The 17,940-nt window shown below is 40.9% G+C and overlaps 1 protein-coding gene and 1 long non-coding RNA gene across 3 annotated transcripts in view; one reads left to right on the top strand and one right to left on the bottom strand.

Moving 5' to 3' along the window:
* LOC132542034 (uncharacterized) overlaps positions 1-17,940 on the bottom strand; it is a 460,964-nt gene that overhangs the window by 95,141 nt on the left and 347,883 nt on the right. The gene's annotated exons all lie outside the window — the stretch shown is intronic.
* ZZEF1 (zinc finger ZZ-type and EF-hand domain containing 1) overlaps positions 1-17,940 on the top strand; it is a 142,859-nt gene that overhangs the window by 8,506 nt on the left and 116,413 nt on the right. For both annotated transcript variants that reach the window (XM_016187808.2, XM_060204166.1), the window contains exons 2-6: positions 6,041-6,185; positions 7,993-8,187; positions 10,008-10,179; positions 14,120-14,319; positions 16,924-17,134. In XM_016187808.2, the coding sequence (XP_016043294.1) occupies positions 6,041-6,185; positions 7,993-8,187; positions 10,008-10,179; positions 14,120-14,319; positions 16,924-17,134 (923 nt within the window). The remainder of the gene's footprint in view (positions 1-6,040; positions 6,186-7,992; positions 8,188-10,007; positions 10,180-14,119; positions 14,320-16,923; positions 17,135-17,940) is intronic.

Here is a 17,940-nt window from a genome sequence, read left to right as displayed (position 1 = left end):
GGTTAAGTGCACATAATTCTGTGTGTGAGGACCTGCAGGAGAACCCAGGTTTGAGCCCCGCTCTCCACCTGCTGTGGGGATGCTTCATGAGCTGTGAAGCAGGTCTGCAGGTGTTTTTCTCTCTCCCTCTCTTTCTCCCCTTCCCCTCTCAATTTCTCTCTGTCTTATCCAATAAAATAGAAAAAGAAAAAGAAAGAAAAGCTGGCTTCTGGTAGTGGTGTGTTCGTAGTGCTGTCAGTGAGCCCCAGCGATAATCCTGGAGGCAAAAAAACAAAACACAGACATTGTGTTAGAAATTGTGAACCAAACAGAACTTAAGATGCAGGTAGTACTTGAAATGCAGCTTTTTATTTTTTTTTCTTTCCAATCAGGGCTTTGATGTTCTGGGCTGACTTCTTTTTCAGACAGAGAAAATGGAGAGCCCTCCTGTTTCCCCAGTACAGTAATACTCCTGTTTGGTAACTGTGTGTGTGTGTGTGTGGGGGGGGGGTAACCTCGGTCTCACATTTGACAAGGCAGGTGCCTTCCCAGCTGAGCTGTCTTGCCGGCCCTGATGTGTATGTGTTGGTGTAAGTAGGACTTGATTACTGCCTTGAGATTTAGAGATGCAGAACCTTAGTTTTAAGGTTGATATTGAATTAATATGGGTAAGAAGTGCAGAAAACAAGTTTCGCAGATGGGGAAAAAGAAGTGACGTTAAAAGAGGTTTTAAGTATTTGGCCTCAGGTGGAGAGGAATCTCAGGGTGATCTGGTCGCAGGAGCATGGGAGTTTAGGTGAAAAGCAGCTCTGGAGTCTGACTAAAATCCTAGCTGCTCCACCTGGAGCAAGTTATGTGACTTTTCTACGCAGTGTAAAAGTAATAAGAATTTCTGTTACTGTGATGTGGAGTGATATAGTGCATGGTACCTGGAAGTTGGTGGGTATTCAAATAATAAATCAGAGCTCCCAAGCTGTATGTTGTTACTGAGTGAATGAGTTACAGCTGTACTAGTCCCCTCAGACCTTGAGTCACACAGATACTGTTTGCCGTAATGTACTATACTATGAAGAATTGGGGGTGTCAGGCGGTAGCTCAGCGGGTTAAGCACACGTGGCACGAAGCGCAGGGAACAGCATAAGGATCCCAGTTCGAGTACCTGGCTCCTCACCTGCAGGGGAGTCCCTTCACAGGCAGTGAAAAGCATGTCTGCAGGTGTCTTTCTTTCTCTCCCCCTCTGTCTTTCCCGCCTCTCTCCATTTCTCTCTGTCCTAATAAAAATGACATCAATAACAACAACAATAATAACTACAACAACAATAAAAACAACAATGGCAACAAAAGGGAAAATAAATAAATAAAATTAAAAAAAAAGAATTGGGAAGTAGTCATTAGCTGGTAGTGCACTATTTGCACCAAGGGGCCTCAGGGCAGATGGAAGCTATGCTTTTGTTCTACATCTCTCCATACTCATTGGCTTCACTTTTTATATTATGGTTGTATGTAACATTTCTTAATATTTAAAAAGTACTCTCATGGGGGCCTAGTTAAGTGCACATAGTAAAAATGACTCTTTATCTACAAAAGCAACATGTAGATGGCCACATCACCACTATTAGCATCTTGATATCCCTCAGGTTGTTTATACTGCATATATATGTATGTATATGATTTTATTTATGAGAGAGCAGAGAGAACCAGAGCATCACTCTGGCACATATGATGGCAGGGATCCACTCAGGACTTAATGCTGATGGGCGTCTAACACTTTAGCTACTGCTACCTCCCAGGCTGACATAGATTTACATACATGTGTATAAATGTATATATGTTAGAGAGAGACAGAGAGAGAAGGAGAAAATGAGACCATGGCATTGAAACTTCCTTCAGTGCAATGGAGGCTGGGCTTGAACCTCGAGGTGCACATGGTCAAAGAGTGAACTATCCACCAGCCCTTATGCATGAATTTTCATGCGAGAGTCTCCAAATTGCTTCAGTCTGGACTTGGTATTCTTTAGGTCACCTGTGTAGGGTAGGTATTATCGTGGAGTCTTCTTTACCCAGGGGATTCTCATTCTTTCTCTCTGTTGAATTTCTTCTCTTTTTGGCATATTCCTTCACCCTGGTAACTATATTTCCTAGTAGCTTTCTGAATAAAGAAGCATTCAGTAGATCATTTTTAAAGGCCCTTGTGTATATAAATAATGCCTTTACTCTCTCAAAGTTAATATTTTGGTTGAGTACTGGCCTCCAAGTTAGAAAGAACGCCCCCCCCCCCATAATATTGAAGGCATTGCCACCACTGCCTGTTAGCTTCCTACATAGCTGCTGAATCAGTTCTGTTGTGAATTTATGTGGAAACTATTTTCTCTGTTAAAGTTGAAACCTCTCATTTCATTAAGATGTACTTTTTTTTTTTTTGGGTTGCATTACGTTTATTTTCGGGTTTAATTTATCAAAATCTGTTCCCTCAAACCTGTTTTTTTTTTTAATTTCTTTATTGGGGAATTAATGTTTTACATTCAGCAGTAAATACAATAGTTTGTACATACATAACATTTCCCAGTTTCCCATATAACAGTACAACCCCCACTAGATCCTCTGTCATCCTTCTTGGATCTGTATTCTCCCCACCCACCTACCCCAGAGTCTTTTACTTTGGTGCAATACGTCAATTCCAGTTCAGGTTCTACTTGTGTTTTCTTTTCTGATCTTGTTTTTCAACTTCTGCCTGAGAGTGAGATCATCCCGTATTCATCCTTCTGTTTCTGACTTATTTCACTCAACATAAATTTTTCAAGGTCCATCCAAGATCGGCTGAAACCAGTGAAGTCACCATTTCTTATAGCTGAGTAGTATTCCATTGTATATATATATATATATACACCACAACTTGCTCAGCCACTCATCTGTTGTTGGACACCTGGGTTGCTTCCAGGTTTTGGCTATTACAAGTTGTGCTGCCAAGAACATATGTGTACACAGATCTTTTTGGATGGATATGTTGGGTTCCTTAGGATATATCCCCAGGAGAGGAATTGCAGGGTCATAGGGTAGCCTTCAGAGAGTTCTCCAGACTGTTCTCCACAGAGGTTGGACCAATTGACATTCCCACCAGCAGTGTAGGAGGGTTCCTTTGACCCCACACCCTCTCCAACATTTGCTGCTGTTACCTTTTCTGATGTATGACATTCTCACAGGAGTGAAGTTGTATCTTGCTGTTGTCTTTATTTGCATTTCTCTGACAGAGACTTGGAGCATTTTTTCATGTGTTTCTCGGCCTTTTGGATCTCTTCTGTGGTGAATATTCTGTCCATGTCCTCCCCCCATTTTTGCATGGGGTTATTTGTTGTCTTGCTTAGATTTGCAGGTTCTTTATATATTCTGTCTCTTGTCTGATATATGGCATGTAAAGATCTTCTCACATTCTGTGAGGGGTCTCTTGGTTTGGGTAGTAGTTTCTTTAGCTGTGCAGAAGCTTTTTAATGTTATGTAGTCCCATAGGTTTATGCTTGTCTTAGTCTTCTTTGTAATTGGATTCGTTTCATTGAAGATGTCTTTAAAATGTATGCGGAAAAGAGTTATGCCAATATTTTCCTCGAAGTATCTGATAGTTTGTGGTCTAACATTCAAGTCCTTGATCCATTTGGAATTTACTAAGATGTGCTTTTATGCGGTACCGCAGCAGGTTAAGTGCACATGGCACAAAGCTCAAGGACCGGTGTAAGGATCCCGGTTTGAGCCCCTGGCTCCCCACCTGCAGGGGAGTCACTTCATAGCTGGTGAAGCAGGTCTGCAGGTATCTATCTTTCTCTTCCCCTCTCTGTCTTCCCCTCCTCTCTCCATTTCTCTCTGTCCTATCCAACAATGACGACACAAATAACAACAACAATAATAACTACAACAACAATGAAAAACAACAAGGGCAACAAAAAGGGAAAACTATATATATATATAGTGCTTTTATCCATTGTAGAGGGTATCCAGTCTCTTCAATCTCAAAATTGCCATGCATAGTGCTCCCATGTGGTCAGATGTCATCTTAGCTCATGGGTGTGCTCTTTACCAGGTGAGCTATCATTTCCAGGCTCCAAGGAGCAGGAACTTTAAGAGGAAGAATTCCTAAGGAGAGCGGACAGACCATTTCTAAAGTATTTCAAAGTGAGGGGTATGAGTGTGTATATCAGCAGGAGTAAAGATGCTACTGATGAGGGAGGTTTAGACTTGGGTCAAGGGGAAAGTCTTTTTTTTTTTTTTTTTAAATATTTATTTATTTATTTCCTTTTGTTGCCCTTGTTGTCTCTTTTTATTGTTGTAGTTACTATTGTTGTCATCATTGTTGGACAGGACAGAGAGAAATGGAGAGAGGAGGGGAAGACAAAGAGGGGGAGAGAAAGACAGATACCTACTTCACCGCTCATGCAGCAACTGCCCTGCAGGTGGGAAGCCAGGGGCTCGAACCAGGATTCTTACTCTGGTCCTTGTGCTTTGAGCCACCTGCGCTTAACCCACTGCACTACCTCCCGACTCCTTTTTTTTTTTTAATTTTTTTTTTATTTAAGAAAGGATTAAAGGGGAAAGTCTTGTAATGAGAGGAAATGGGGCCAGAGATAGCAGAGAGCAGCACTGCAGGCTAGAGGAAAAAGTGGAACACTTTTTTATTGTTGCTGTACTTCAGTCTAGTGGGTTCTGTTCACATGTTACTTAAGGAAGGCAACAGACAGTGATTTGGCAACATTTTCTCCCTCTTTGAGATCAAGAAGCTCAGACTCTGGAGGCAAAGCAACATGTATAAAGTCTTATACCTGAGGGCGGAGGGTAGATAGCATAATGGTTATGCAAATAGACTTTTATGCCTGAGGCTCCAAAGTCCCAGGTTCAGTGTCCTGCACCTTCATAAACCAGAGCTGAGCAGTGATAAAAAAAAAAAAAAGGTCATATGCCTTATTAATAATAGAACAGTATTCAAAACTAAATTCTAAGTTGTACCAGTTCCATAGATGACCTAACATAGGCATGGATGAGTTAGGTTTTGGTTAAAGGTTAGTGGAGGTCTGGGAGGTAACACAGTAGATAAGGCATTGGACTCTCAAGCATGAGGTTAGTGGAAGTGGGCTATGAAGTAGTTAGACCAAGTGAGCTCTTGTGTCTGAAGAGTATTTACAAGAAAAAGCTGAGCTAGCAGCTGCTGGTGGGATAGAATAGTGGCAATGCTTAATGTCCTGAATTTGGTCTCTGGTAGTGCTTATACCAGTGTGAGTGCTGTGGTCACCTACTTTCTCATTCTTTTCCCTTCTCTTTAATTATATAAATAAGTAAGTGAGTAAACACACACACACACACACATATATTCCAACTAAACCCGGTATGCTAATTCTTTTGGATTTTTGTTTAGTAGTTGGCAAGTAGTAAGCAGTTTAAAATTCTTTTATTATTATTTATTTTCCCTTTTGTTGCTCTTGTCGTTTTATTGTTGTAGTAGTTATTGTTGTTGTTGATGTCATCGTTGTGAGATAGGACAGAGAGAAATGGAGAAGGGGAGAAAGAGAGACACCTGCAAACCTGCTTCACCACCTGTGAAGTGACTCGCCTACAGGTGGGGAGCCAGAGGCTTGAACCGGATCCTTATGCCAGTCTTTGAGCTTTGCGCCACCTGCACTTAACTTGCTGCACTACCGCTGGACCTCCTCAGTTTAAAAATTTTATGTTTGGCTCAGGAGATGGCACAGTGGATGAAGAAGCAATGAATTCTCAAGCATGAGGTCTCAAGTTCAAATCCTTGCATCACATGTGCCTGAGTGATACTCTGGTTCTCCCCCCCCAACTCCCTCATCTAAATACATAAATAAATATCATTTTAAAATTTGTATAGTGACTACTTCTGAAATCTTTTTGGGAAGGGGAACTATGCTTTTGCAATAGAGATAAAAATAAGCATGTATTAATTAATATATACAGTTCTGCAAAGAAAATGAACTATAATCCTGAATTTGTTCTTTGAATTATATGCATGCTCCCTGCAACAACAATAACGAATTTTCTTGCATCTCTTACCTTGTAGGCCTTTGCTCAATTTGATGCTGAGGGTGATGGTACAGTTGATGCTGAGAACATGTTGGAGGCCCTCAAGAATTCCAGTGGAGCTAATCTTCAGGGGGAGCTGAGCCACATCATCAGGCAGCTGCAGGCCTGTTCTCTTGTTCCAGGTAAGTCTCTCTGAGTGTTGAATGTGAAAGAGTGGCTTCAATGCTAAAAATGAATTTGTTGGAGTATAGCTTGTCATTAGGCACACAACTTAAAATATTATTTTGGGGCCAGGTGGTGGCACATCTGTCTGCGTGCACGCATTACAGTGCACAAGGACCTAGGTTCAAGCCCCTGATCCCTACCTGCATGGGGAAAGCTTCATGAGTGGTGAAGCAGGGCTATAGGTGTCTCTCTGTCCCTCTCCCTCTCTATTTCTCCCTCCCCTCCCAATTTATCTATCTCTATCCAATAATAAATAAATAAATAAATAAATATTTTTAAAAATAATTATTTTATCATAATCTCAGGACAGGTTACAACTTCTTCAGTTTTAAATAAGGATTAGTATTTTGGTGCCTACTCTCCCCACCCCCACCTAATTGTGTGTATTGAAGTCCCTTATAAGCTGTAAAATGCCACCAGAAATTGTGGCAAGAGAGTAATGATTTATCATTGTCATTGCTATGTAACGTAGTATGAAAGTAGTTTGCTTTACTCATGAATGTTATAAACTTTATTTCTAGCCCATATTCTCTATGTCAAACTCCTGTGAAAGCTTCTGGTTAATATTTAGATGCTTACATATTTTTATTTGATGCTTGGATTAAAACAAGTAATTATTATTCTAAGTTTTCCAACATTGTTACTCTGCAATGAAATTAGCTATTGCATTCAGACCACCTCTAGTTGACTGGGTTTCTATGTGGTGCTGGGGATCAGACCGACAGCCTCATACCTGTGGAGCGTGCATTCAACCACTGAGCTACATCCCCAGCACCAATGGTTATTTCTTAAAATTCTACTTAGATTTTTTTTTTCAATTTTTTAAATTTGTGATTAGTAGTGAGCTACAAGATTGTAAGATGATACAAAGTATAGTTCCATACCACACCTACCACTCCCACCTCCCTTCTGTTTTTTTTTTTTGCAAGTTCATGTGTATCTAGATTACACTTATGAGTGAAGCCGTCAGGTCATTGTTTTTCATTTCTCTACTGTTTTGTTAAGCATAATAATCTCTAGTTCCATCCATCTTGTCCCAGAGGATACAATGTTATCTTTTTTGATTGCGGAGTCATATTCCATGGAGTATATATCCCAAAACTTCTTTAGCCAGTCATCTGTTGATGGACATTTTGGCTCCTTCCACTCTCTGCTTTTGTCAGTAATGCAGTTAGGGACATAGGGGTACACATGTTCCATCAAATTAGTGATTCTGAATCTTCTAAATAAATGCCCAAGAGTGGTATTAATGAAGCAGAAGGCAATTTTTTTTCTTTTTTTCTTCTTACCAGAGCACTGCTCAGCTCTGGCTCATGGTGGTATGTGGGGGATTGACCTGGAACTTTGGAGCCTCAGGCATGAGAGTCTGTTTGCATAATCATCATGTTATGTCCCCCATAGTCATTCCATTTTTTTTTAAGTCCTCACCATACTGTCTTCCAAAGGGCCTGAACCAGTTTGCATTCCCACCACCTGTGTCCTCTCCAACACCTGACATTTCCTGGTCTGTTGACATAAGCCATTCTCACAGGTGTGAGATAGAATCTCAGTGCAGTTTTAATTTGCATTTCTCTAATGATAAATGAAATGGAGCATTTCTTCATATGTCTGTGGGCCATGTATATCTCTTCTTTAGAAAACTATATACTCTTTGGCTCAGTGACTGCTTTTAATACTGTCAATTCAGGTAGAACACTAGGGAGGGGGTGTGGAAACTATTGTGATGGGTTCTTCAAATACTAAAAGTGGATTCTGTCTGCTTAGGTTTCATAGACATATTTGCAGAGTCAAAAGAGGGCCTGGATGTCCACTCATCAGTGATTCTGCGCTTCCTGCATCGCAATCGAGCCTCTGGCATGAGCATCCCCTACCCCATGCTGGACCACTGCAGTAACATGTGCACCATGAGGGCTTCTGTTCTAAAGGAGTCTCTGGATCAACTGGTACAAAAAGAAAAAGGTGTGTGTCTATGGTGGTCGTTATGGTGGGGTGGTCCTTAAAATGTTTTATCATTTCTTTTTAGTGTAATTATAACTCAGGATAAGCCAGCCTTTCTTCCTTCATTTTTGAAAATAGAATAGTGGCCGGTTTATAAGTTAAAAATGTAATTTGCCTGCTCACCCTTCTGTTCATCTGTCCATCTTTCCTTCCCTCCCTCCACCCCACTCCTTCACTCAACTCCTCTTCTTACCTTCATCATCTTCTTCTTTTTACCATAAGGGTCACCCTTTGACTCAGTGCCAACAGGGATGAAAAATGGCCACCATCTTTTCCTTTTTCATTCTGTTTTATTTATTTATTTTAGATAAAGACAGGGAGAAGTTGAAAGGGAAAGGGATATAGAGAGAAAGACAGAGAGACTCCAAGAGCACCGCTTCACCCCTCGTGAAGCTTCCCCCTTGCAGGTGCAGAATAGGGGATTTACCCCAGGTCCTTGCACACTGTAGTGTAGATACACCACCACTTAGCCTCCTTTTTCATTCTTTTTCAGTAGAGACAGAGAGAAATAAGGGGGGGGGGAGAGAGTGGAGAGTGAGAGATAGACATTTGTAGCACTGCTCCACCACTTATGAAGCTTCCCCCTTCCTGGTAAGGTCCAGGGTTTGAACCCCTATTGTCATACAAGGCAGTGCATGTACTCTGCTGGGTGCACCACTCCCCTTCCCCCTTCCTTAATTTTTAGTTAATGAAAGAGTGTGTGTGAGAAAAAACTAGAGTGTCACTCTTGACATATCCTAAGCCAGGGATTGAACTGGAGCCTCATACCCAAGAATCTAATCCCTTATCCATTGTGCCACTTTCTGGGCCACCCATGGAAACTCTTTATAAGCAAGATATGATACTCAAAAACTACACACACACACACACACACACACACACAATAGACTGAAAAATTTTAAGTTCTCTATAGTAAAAAAAAAAATCACAAGGCAAGTCAAAAGGCAAATGGCAGTGTAGGGAACAAAATCCAGTTGAAAATGGAAGAGGGTGGGGCCAGTCTATATTCAGAAACACAAGTGGATTAAAACAAGTAACTTAAAAAAAATAGCATTCATTGGGTCAAGAAACAGCACACCTTATCATGAAAGAAACCCTAGATTTGAGTTCTGGCTCTAGAGGAACCTTATGCCTCCAAAAGAAGCTGTATGGAATGATAAACTGTATTATATGCCTGTCTATACCTCTCCTCTCACAATTTCTCTCTGTCCTATCCAATAAAATGGAAAACATGGCCTCTAGGAGCAAGGGGATTCTAGTATCAGCACTAAACCCCAGCAATAACCCCGGAGACAAAAACAAGAACGAGGAGGGGGAGAGGGAGGGGGTGAAGGACGAGGAGGAGGAGGAGGAGAAGAAGAATCAAACTATATGACATAATTTCTTTCTCTTGGAATGGTTTGCAATTTTATCAGTGATTTCAGTATAACATAATGGGTGCTCATGGAGCATTCTTTGGCCAAGATTTTCTTTTTATGGATTTTTAGGTGGAAGATTTTAAGGAACGTTAGCTTCTCTGTACCAAAATGCCAAGTATAGTCTGGTTGAGTATTTTTTTGGGGGGAAGGTATTTTTATTTTTATTTTTTTAAGAGAGAGAGACAGAGAGGAGCAGACTGACCACCATTGTCATATGTGGTGCCAGGGATTGAACTGGGGTCTCGTGTGCGCATGACATGTACTCTTCCTTCTGAGCCACCTTCTTGGCCATAGATACTTTAAATATTTTTTCCTTTGCGAAATAAATATATGGCATGTACCAAAATCTGCCTTTCTCTGCAGAAAGCCCTGGAGACCTAACTAGAAGCCCAGAGATGGATAAGCTCAAGTCAGTAGCAAAGTGCTATGCTTACATAGAAACATCATCCAACCCTGCAGATATTGACAAGATGACAAATGGAGAAACGTCATCCTACTGGCAGTCAGATGGCAGTGCCCGATCACACTGGATTCGGTGAGTAATAGAATATTAAATCTTGAGAAAAGGCCAAGAACGTCTCTTGCTTCCTTTCTCCTATGATTAATATATTAAAAGAAATATATACACATATATATTTTAAAACCTTTTAAAAAGATTTGTGTACACATTTACTAATGAGATAAAGAACCAGAGCATTACTCTGACATATATGGCACCAGGGTTTCAACTCAGGACCTTACAATGCAGGTCTTAAGGGCCTGCCACCTCCCTGGCCACCCTAGCTGTAAGTGATAACCTGTAAGAATAATTAAGGGCTATTGGGCCCAGCTGGTGGTGTACCTGGTTGAGTGCACGCATTACCATGATTAAGGGCCCAAGTTTAAGCCCTTGATCCCCACCTGCAGGGCAGGGGGAAGCTTTGCAAGTAGTGAAGCAGTGCTGCATATGTTTCTCTTTCACTCTGCCCCTTAATCTCCCACTTCTGTCTCAATTTCTCTCTGTCTGATTAAGTAAAAGAAAGGAATAAAAGGGGATGGGAAGTGACACAGTGAGTAGGGCGCTGAATTTGCAAATATGAGGTCCTGAGTTTGATCTCTCACATTTTACAGGCCAGAGTGATGCTCTGGTTCTCTATCTTGTGTTAATAAGTAAATAAATAAAGTAATTTTAAAAAAGGGAAGAAAGAAAGAAAAAATGACTGCCAAGAGCAAGTCAGTTCCTACCATTGCTGTCATGGGGGCACTGAGCCCCAGTGATAACAACCATTGTGGCAATAAAAGAAAAAATGGAAAAAAAAAAAAAGGACTGGGACTGGGGTCACTCATAGAGTGCACCTGTTACTATGCACAAGCACCCAGGCTCAAGTCCCCTGTCCTCACCTGTAGGTGGAAAGCTTCATAAGCAGTGCTGCAGGTATCTCTCTTCCTCTCTGTCGCTCTCTCCCTCTGTTTTCCCTTCTCTGTATCTATTTCTTATCCTCTGTCAAAAACAAACAAATAAGATAATTAAGTTCTGCAGCCTGGGATGCAGCACAGTGAATACTGTGTCGGACCCTCAAGCACGCAGTCTTGAGTTCAGTCTGTAGTGTTACAGGTGCTGGATTAATGGGCTGGTTTCCTCTCTCTTTCTCAGTCTCTCATTCTCTCTCTCTCTCATAAATAAAGAAATCTGAAAATTTAAAAAATAGTTAAGGGCTGGTAGAGAGCTCAACTAGTAGGACTTGTGCCCTGCCGTGAGCATCACTCTTGTCCGAGCCCTGCCACCACATGGAAATACCCTGGCACCAGGAGAAGCTTCAGTGCTGTGGTGTCTCTCCTTCTCTTACTCACAGTCTCTCTCTGTGTGAAATAAAAATAATGAAAAGGATGGCCTGGGAACCATGAAATAGCATATATGTAAGCCCCAAAGACATCAGTAAATCAAGTAAAAGAAATCAGGTAAAATCACATAATTTGGCACTTATATTCATACTCATGAATAATTACTAGGTATATTAATAGAGAAAGTAGCATGTGAGTAGTATTTTATGACACTAATTTTATATATTTTCCACTCAAGAACATTGGCACCACAAAGGAAAAGAGCCTTTAATTATGTCAGTGTGGTTTTACTTTCATTCTGTGCCGTGTTAATAATGACTCTAGGGCTTCATACAAATGCAGTGCCTCTGAGCTGCCTCTCTGGCCTAATTCTTTTTTTTTTTTTATATTTATTTATTTATTTTATTTATTCCCTTTTGTTGCCCTTGTTGTTTTATTGTTGTAGTTATTATTGTTGTTGATGTTGTCGTTGTTGGATAGAACAGAGAGAAGTAGAGAGAGGAAGGGAAGACAGAGAGGGAGAGAGAAAAATAGACACCTGCAGACCTGCTTCACTGTTTGTGAAGTGACTCCCCTACAGGTGGGGAGCCAGGGGCTCAAACCGGGATCCTTAGGCCAGTCCTTGTGCTTTGTGCCACATGCGCTTAACCCGCTTTGCTACCACCCGACTCCCTCTGGCCCAATTCTTTTTTTTTTCAGTCTTTTTAAAAATTTTTATTTATTCTTTTCTTTTCTTTTTTTATTATTTAAGAAAGGAGGCATTAACAAAACCATAGGATAAGAGGGGTACAGTTCCACATAATTCCCACCACCTGATCTCCATATCCCATCCCCTCCCCTGATAGCTTTCCCATTCTCTATCCCTCTGGGAGCATGGACTCAGGGTCGTTTTGGGTTGCAGAAGGTGGAAGGTCTGGCTTCTGTAATTGCTTCCCCACTGAACATGGGCATTGATTGGTCGATCCATACGCCCAGTCTGTCTGGCCCAATTCCTTTTTTTTTTTTTTTTCTTCTCCAGGGTTATTGCTGGGCTCGGTGCCTGCACCATGAATCCACCGCTCCTGGAGGCCATTTTTCCCCCTTTTTGTTGCCCTAGTTGTTGCAGCCTCGTTGCGATTATTATTGCCATTGTTGACGTTGCTTTGTTGTTGGATAGGACAGAGAGAAATGGAGAGAAGAAGGGGAAGACAGAGAGAGAGGGGGAGAGAAAGATAGACACCTGCATACCTGCTTCACCGCCTGTGAAGCGACTCCCCTGCAGGTGGGGAGCCGGGGGCTCGAACCGGGATCCTTACGTATGCTTAACCCACTGAGCCACCGCCCGACCCCCCTGGCCCAATTCTTAACCTATACTTTTTAGAGACAGAGAAGGACAAAGGGAGAGACACCAGAGCACTACTCCATTATCCATGGAGTTCCTTTGGTGCTTAATCTTGGGGAATCAGACTCAGGACCTCCAGCACCAAAGGCATGTGATATCATGCTAAGTCATATGTGAAGACAGCATATGCTGTCCTTCCAATCTTGCAATTTTACTTTTTTTTAAAAAGTTATTTATTTATTTTAATGAGGGAGAGATATAAAGAGAAAGACCCAGAGAAGGAGAGAGAGAGAGAGAGAGAGAGAGAGGTAGGCAGCCAGACAGATACACTGAACACTGTTCAGCTCTGGCTTATGGTAGTGCTGGTGATTCAGTCTAGGATTTTAGTAGAGCCTTTTGCATAACTATTATGCTGTCTCCCTAGCCTGTGATTGTATCTTTTAAGATTCTTTCTGCATATTAAAAAAATCAGTGTTTAGAAACTGAGGATGCAGTGACTGGTAGAACACATGTTTGCGTGTGTGAGGCCCTGAGCTTGATTTCCAGCACCAGCACCAGTGGGAAAAGATCAGCACGCAGCTGAGGCAACCAGCCTACAAGTGGCAATCGAGTGGTCAGGAATTCTGGTATTGGACTACCAGAACCACACTGATATTTCTAGAGGCCCTGAAGCTGCTATCTAAATTTTCACCTAGAGGCCAGGTGGTGGCGGACCTGACTGAGGGCACATGTTATAGTGTGTAAGAACACAGGTTCAGGCCCCCAGTCCCCACCTGCAGGGGGAAAGCTTTGCAAGTGGTGAAGCAGTGCTGTAGATGTCCCTCTGTCTCTGTCCCTGTCTACCCCCCCTTTCTTCTCAATTTCTGACTGTCTCTATACAGTAAATAAAGATAATACAAAAAATTAATAAAAATAAATTTTCACCTATTCTTCAGATAGTGGGCTTATTTCAGTTGATAGGAATAGAAGGAGCAGTCTTTATTTCACATATGTCATAAGCTATATGGCCTGTTAGTTATCTACCTAATATATAGATAAGGGAATGCATTCAGTTCTTTGGATACAGATTAGAATTTACTTCTTGCGAGATGATGTCTGGCAAGATACTCTCTGCCTGAACTAGTAACTTAAAAGAACATAAAAGATTAATCTTGAACTGAAAGGTATTTTACAAACTTGGGAATGCCATAGGACTTTGAAACTAATAGCCTACACTTTAGATTAGTTGCTATTAGGAAAACTAGACTTTGGGTATTAGATATAAGATACTGGACATAGAACTTGTTCTTGACCTGTATCGGCACTTGTAGTTTCTGCTTCTTGTGTTTTCCAGTTTAAAAATGAAGCCAGATGTTGTGCTTAGGCACCTGTCTATTGCAGTGGCTGCCACTGACCAGAGCTACATGCCACAGCAGGTGACAGTAGCCGTGGGGAGGAGTGCCGGCGACCTTCAGGAAGTCCGTGACGTGCACATTCCCAGCAATGTCACTGGCTATGTAACTCTGCTGGAAAATGCCAACATCAGTCAACTCTGTGAGTCAGCCAAGATTCATTTTGCTCTTTGAATTAAGGGAATTGGAATGGGAGGTAGGAGATAATATTTTTAGTAGGAAGAATGCTGAGATGGAGATGTGTTAACTTTTCTTTTTCTTTTAATATATTTTGCTGGTTTTACTCTAGCAGGAGAGAGAGAGAGAGATCATAAATTATGCTGAGAGAGACCAGAGCACTACTCAACTCTAGCTTGCAGGGGTGCTGGGAATTGAGCCTAGGACTTTAGAACCTCAGGCATGAAAGCCTTTTTAAAAAAATTTTTAAATTATTATTTATTTTCCCTTTTGTTGCCCTTGTTGTTTTTATTGTTGTATGTTGTTGTCGTCGTTGTTGGATAGGACAGAGAGAAATGGAGAGAGGAGGGGAAAACAGGGGGAGAGAAAGATAGACACCTGCAGACCTGCATCACCACCTGTGAAGTGACTCCCCTGCAGGTGGGGAGCCGGGGGCTCAAACCGGGATCCTTATTGCTGGTCCTTGTGTTTTGCACCACCTGCGCTTAACCTGCTGTGCTAATGCCCGATCCCCAAAAGTCTTTTTGTGTACATACATCATGCTATCTTCCCAGCCCTTATCTTTTGATATTTTTTCTTTAAAATTTGTTATCTTATTTGCTTTTTTATAATGCACATTATAAAAAACTTATAGAAAAACAGGAAAGTCTTGCTTCTAACTTAAAATATTTTATTTGGGACCAGGTGGTGGCACACTTGATTGATTTACACATGTTACCATGTGCAAGGGACCGAGTTTAAGCCCCTGGTCTCCACCTGCAGGGGAAAAACGTCACAAGCAGTAAAACAGTGCTGCAAGACTCTCTCTCTCTCTCCCCCCCTTCCATCTGAGTTTCTCTCACTAGTAAATTAATAAAGATAGAAAAATTTTAAATTATTTTTTATTATCATTATTGATTTGTTATCATTATTTGTTGGATAGAGACAGCCAGAAACTGAGAGGGGTGGGGAGATAGAGAGGGAGAGAGACAGTGGGACATTGCAACCCTGTTTCACCACTTGTGAAGCTTTCCCCCTGCAGGTGGGACCAGGGTCTTGAACCCAGGTCCTTGTGCACTGTAACATGTGCGCTTAACCAGGTGTGCCACCACCTGGCCCTTAGAAAGAAAATATTTTAAAATATTCTTTATTCTTGGGAAACTAAAAGAATGAAGACAAACAAATTGCTAAAAAATTATATAACCAAGGGATTGTCACTGACTACTTTGGTCTGGATCCTTCCAGACTTTTTCTGTGTTTGTGTATTTGTGTGCATATTTATGACTATAGACAAATACACATACACACATTTTTTTCCTTAGAAATAAGATTGTGTATCTGTATTATGTGCATATCCTTACTAAAATGATGATATTCTGTTCATATTCTTTTGTGATTCTTTAAAAGTTTCATCACCTTATATATTCATGTACACTTCATTTAGTGTTGTAAGCATGAGTCTAAATGTCAATTATACGTTTGTTCTTGGACATTTAGGCTGTATCCATTTTCATACTGCTATTAGCCTTGTGTCACACATAGTGTTTGGAAATAATCACAATTCTGTGATTTTTTTCCAGGCTTATTTCATTCAGGGAACTGGAATGCTTCATGTTCTATCTCATTTCTTCTAATACTTTCCTGGGTCAAAAGAAGTGTTCTTATTTTGCACAAAGGAACTGAGACCTAGGGAGGTAGATAGAGTCTTTGTGTCTTACCTCTAGGCCGTAGTTAAGCTTGTGGAGTAGAAGCTTCCTGTCTTAAACTATGGTGACCTTTTCTCTAAGTTGTGTCCTTTTTAACTTCTCATCTCCTCTCTAATCCAAATTAGAAATCGTAGCATCTCTTAAAAAGTGGGTCATGCCTATGTCATCTATTTGGATTTGGTTAGTATTAAGAGGATATGCTCACAATTGCTTTGGCCCACCACTGTTTTATAACTATCTAACTTAAGAACTCTAGGGAAAATTAAAAAAATAAAATCTGACTATATATTTAATCAGAACTTAAATAGTATTTTTGTGTTTATTTCCAAGACTCATAAATTCTTAAGAAGCTTTGTGATGTAAGATTTAAACCACCGGGAGTCGGGCTGTAGCGCAGCGGGTTAATCGCAGGTGGCGCAAAGCACAAGGACTGGCATAAGGATCCCTGTTCGAACCCCGGCTCCCCACCTGCAGGGCAGTCGCTTCACAGGTGGTGAAGCAGGTCTGCAGGTGTCTATCTTTCTCTCCTCCTCTCTATCTTCCCCTCCTCTCTCCATTTCTCTCTGTCCTATCCAACAATGACAACAACAATAAAACAACAAGGGCAACAAAAGGGAATAAATAAATAAAATAAATATTTTAAAAAAAAAGATTTAAACCACCTTTGGTTTTATACATTATTCTTATGACTTCTCTGAGTGGTCAACTTTTTTTTTTGACATGTTTATTATGTGCTAGTTCCATTGCTCACAGTATTTATGCCATCAAAGTATATCTTTAGAGTTTTCATTTCAAAATATGAACTTTTATTTTGCTTTTGGTTGGGAGCATAGCATTTGCTGAACTGTAAATCCAATACTAAATTTGTTGTCTGTGCTTGACAGATGTCCAGATTAACATAAAGCGTTGTTTTAGCGATGGATGTGACACTAGAATTCATGGTCTGAGGGCTGTTGGCTTTCAGAGAGTTAAGAAGTCTGGGGTATCAGTCTCAGATGCTTCTGCAATATGGTATTGGTCTCTGTTGACATCTCTGGTGACAGCTTCCATGGAGACAAATCCTGCCTTTGTCCAGACAGTGCTGCACAATACTCAGTAAGTAACTCTCTACTTTTCATGTTCCAGGATAAGTGTGTGTCCTCATTCTTCCCTAGCCCTTCATAACATGTCATTGGACAGCTTTTAGTCACTGATCATCACTGATTCTGGTCAATAGCTCAGCTCATATACATATCATTCACCTCAATAATTATTTCTATAAATGTAGGATTGAAAACAGTCTGCACTGAAACATCTAACCCTCACCCAACTCTACAGTGTTTATTCTAGTTGTTCTTTCACATATGGTACACAGAGGGAAGGAGACAAGTCAGAGCACCACTGTGGTATATTGGCACCAAGAATTGAACCAGGAACCCCCGGCCTGCAAGTCTGATGCTTTACTAGCTGAGTGATTTCCCTAGCTATAAGGACATTGTTGTTGACATTAAACTTGTTAGATGACTGCTTGTCCAGGGAAGGTAAAGCTCTTTGGGGATTCGGAAAGACAAATGTAAAGTTAAACAAATAACAACAAAAATAGACAGTAAGGTAGAAAGACCTACAACCAGGAATAGAGAAAATGATAGATATTTGTTTAAGAGAAAACAGAACTCATGATGGATCTCTAGAAAGCATAGATCTCAAGATGCCGTATATAAAATGAGTACTATGCCACAAACTCTTCTGTGCCACAAACTCTTCTGCCCCCGGGGCCAGTTTCTCAGAATGCTAGGGTTTCCTGTTAAATATATATACTTCTGCTCTTATTACCTAAAAAGAATGTATGATTCAGGAGAGTTAAATAAGTTTTTTTTTTCTTTACAGAGGAAAATAGAACTCTTGAAAGAAAGGAGAAAGAA

Source organism: Erinaceus europaeus, chromosome 12, assembly GCF_950295315.1.
Source record: "Erinaceus europaeus chromosome 12, mEriEur2.1, whole genome shotgun sequence".
Classification (NCBI taxonomy): domain Eukaryota; kingdom Metazoa; phylum Chordata; class Mammalia; order Eulipotyphla; family Erinaceidae; genus Erinaceus; species Erinaceus europaeus.
This window is presented reverse-complemented; position numbering and strand designations above follow the sequence as displayed.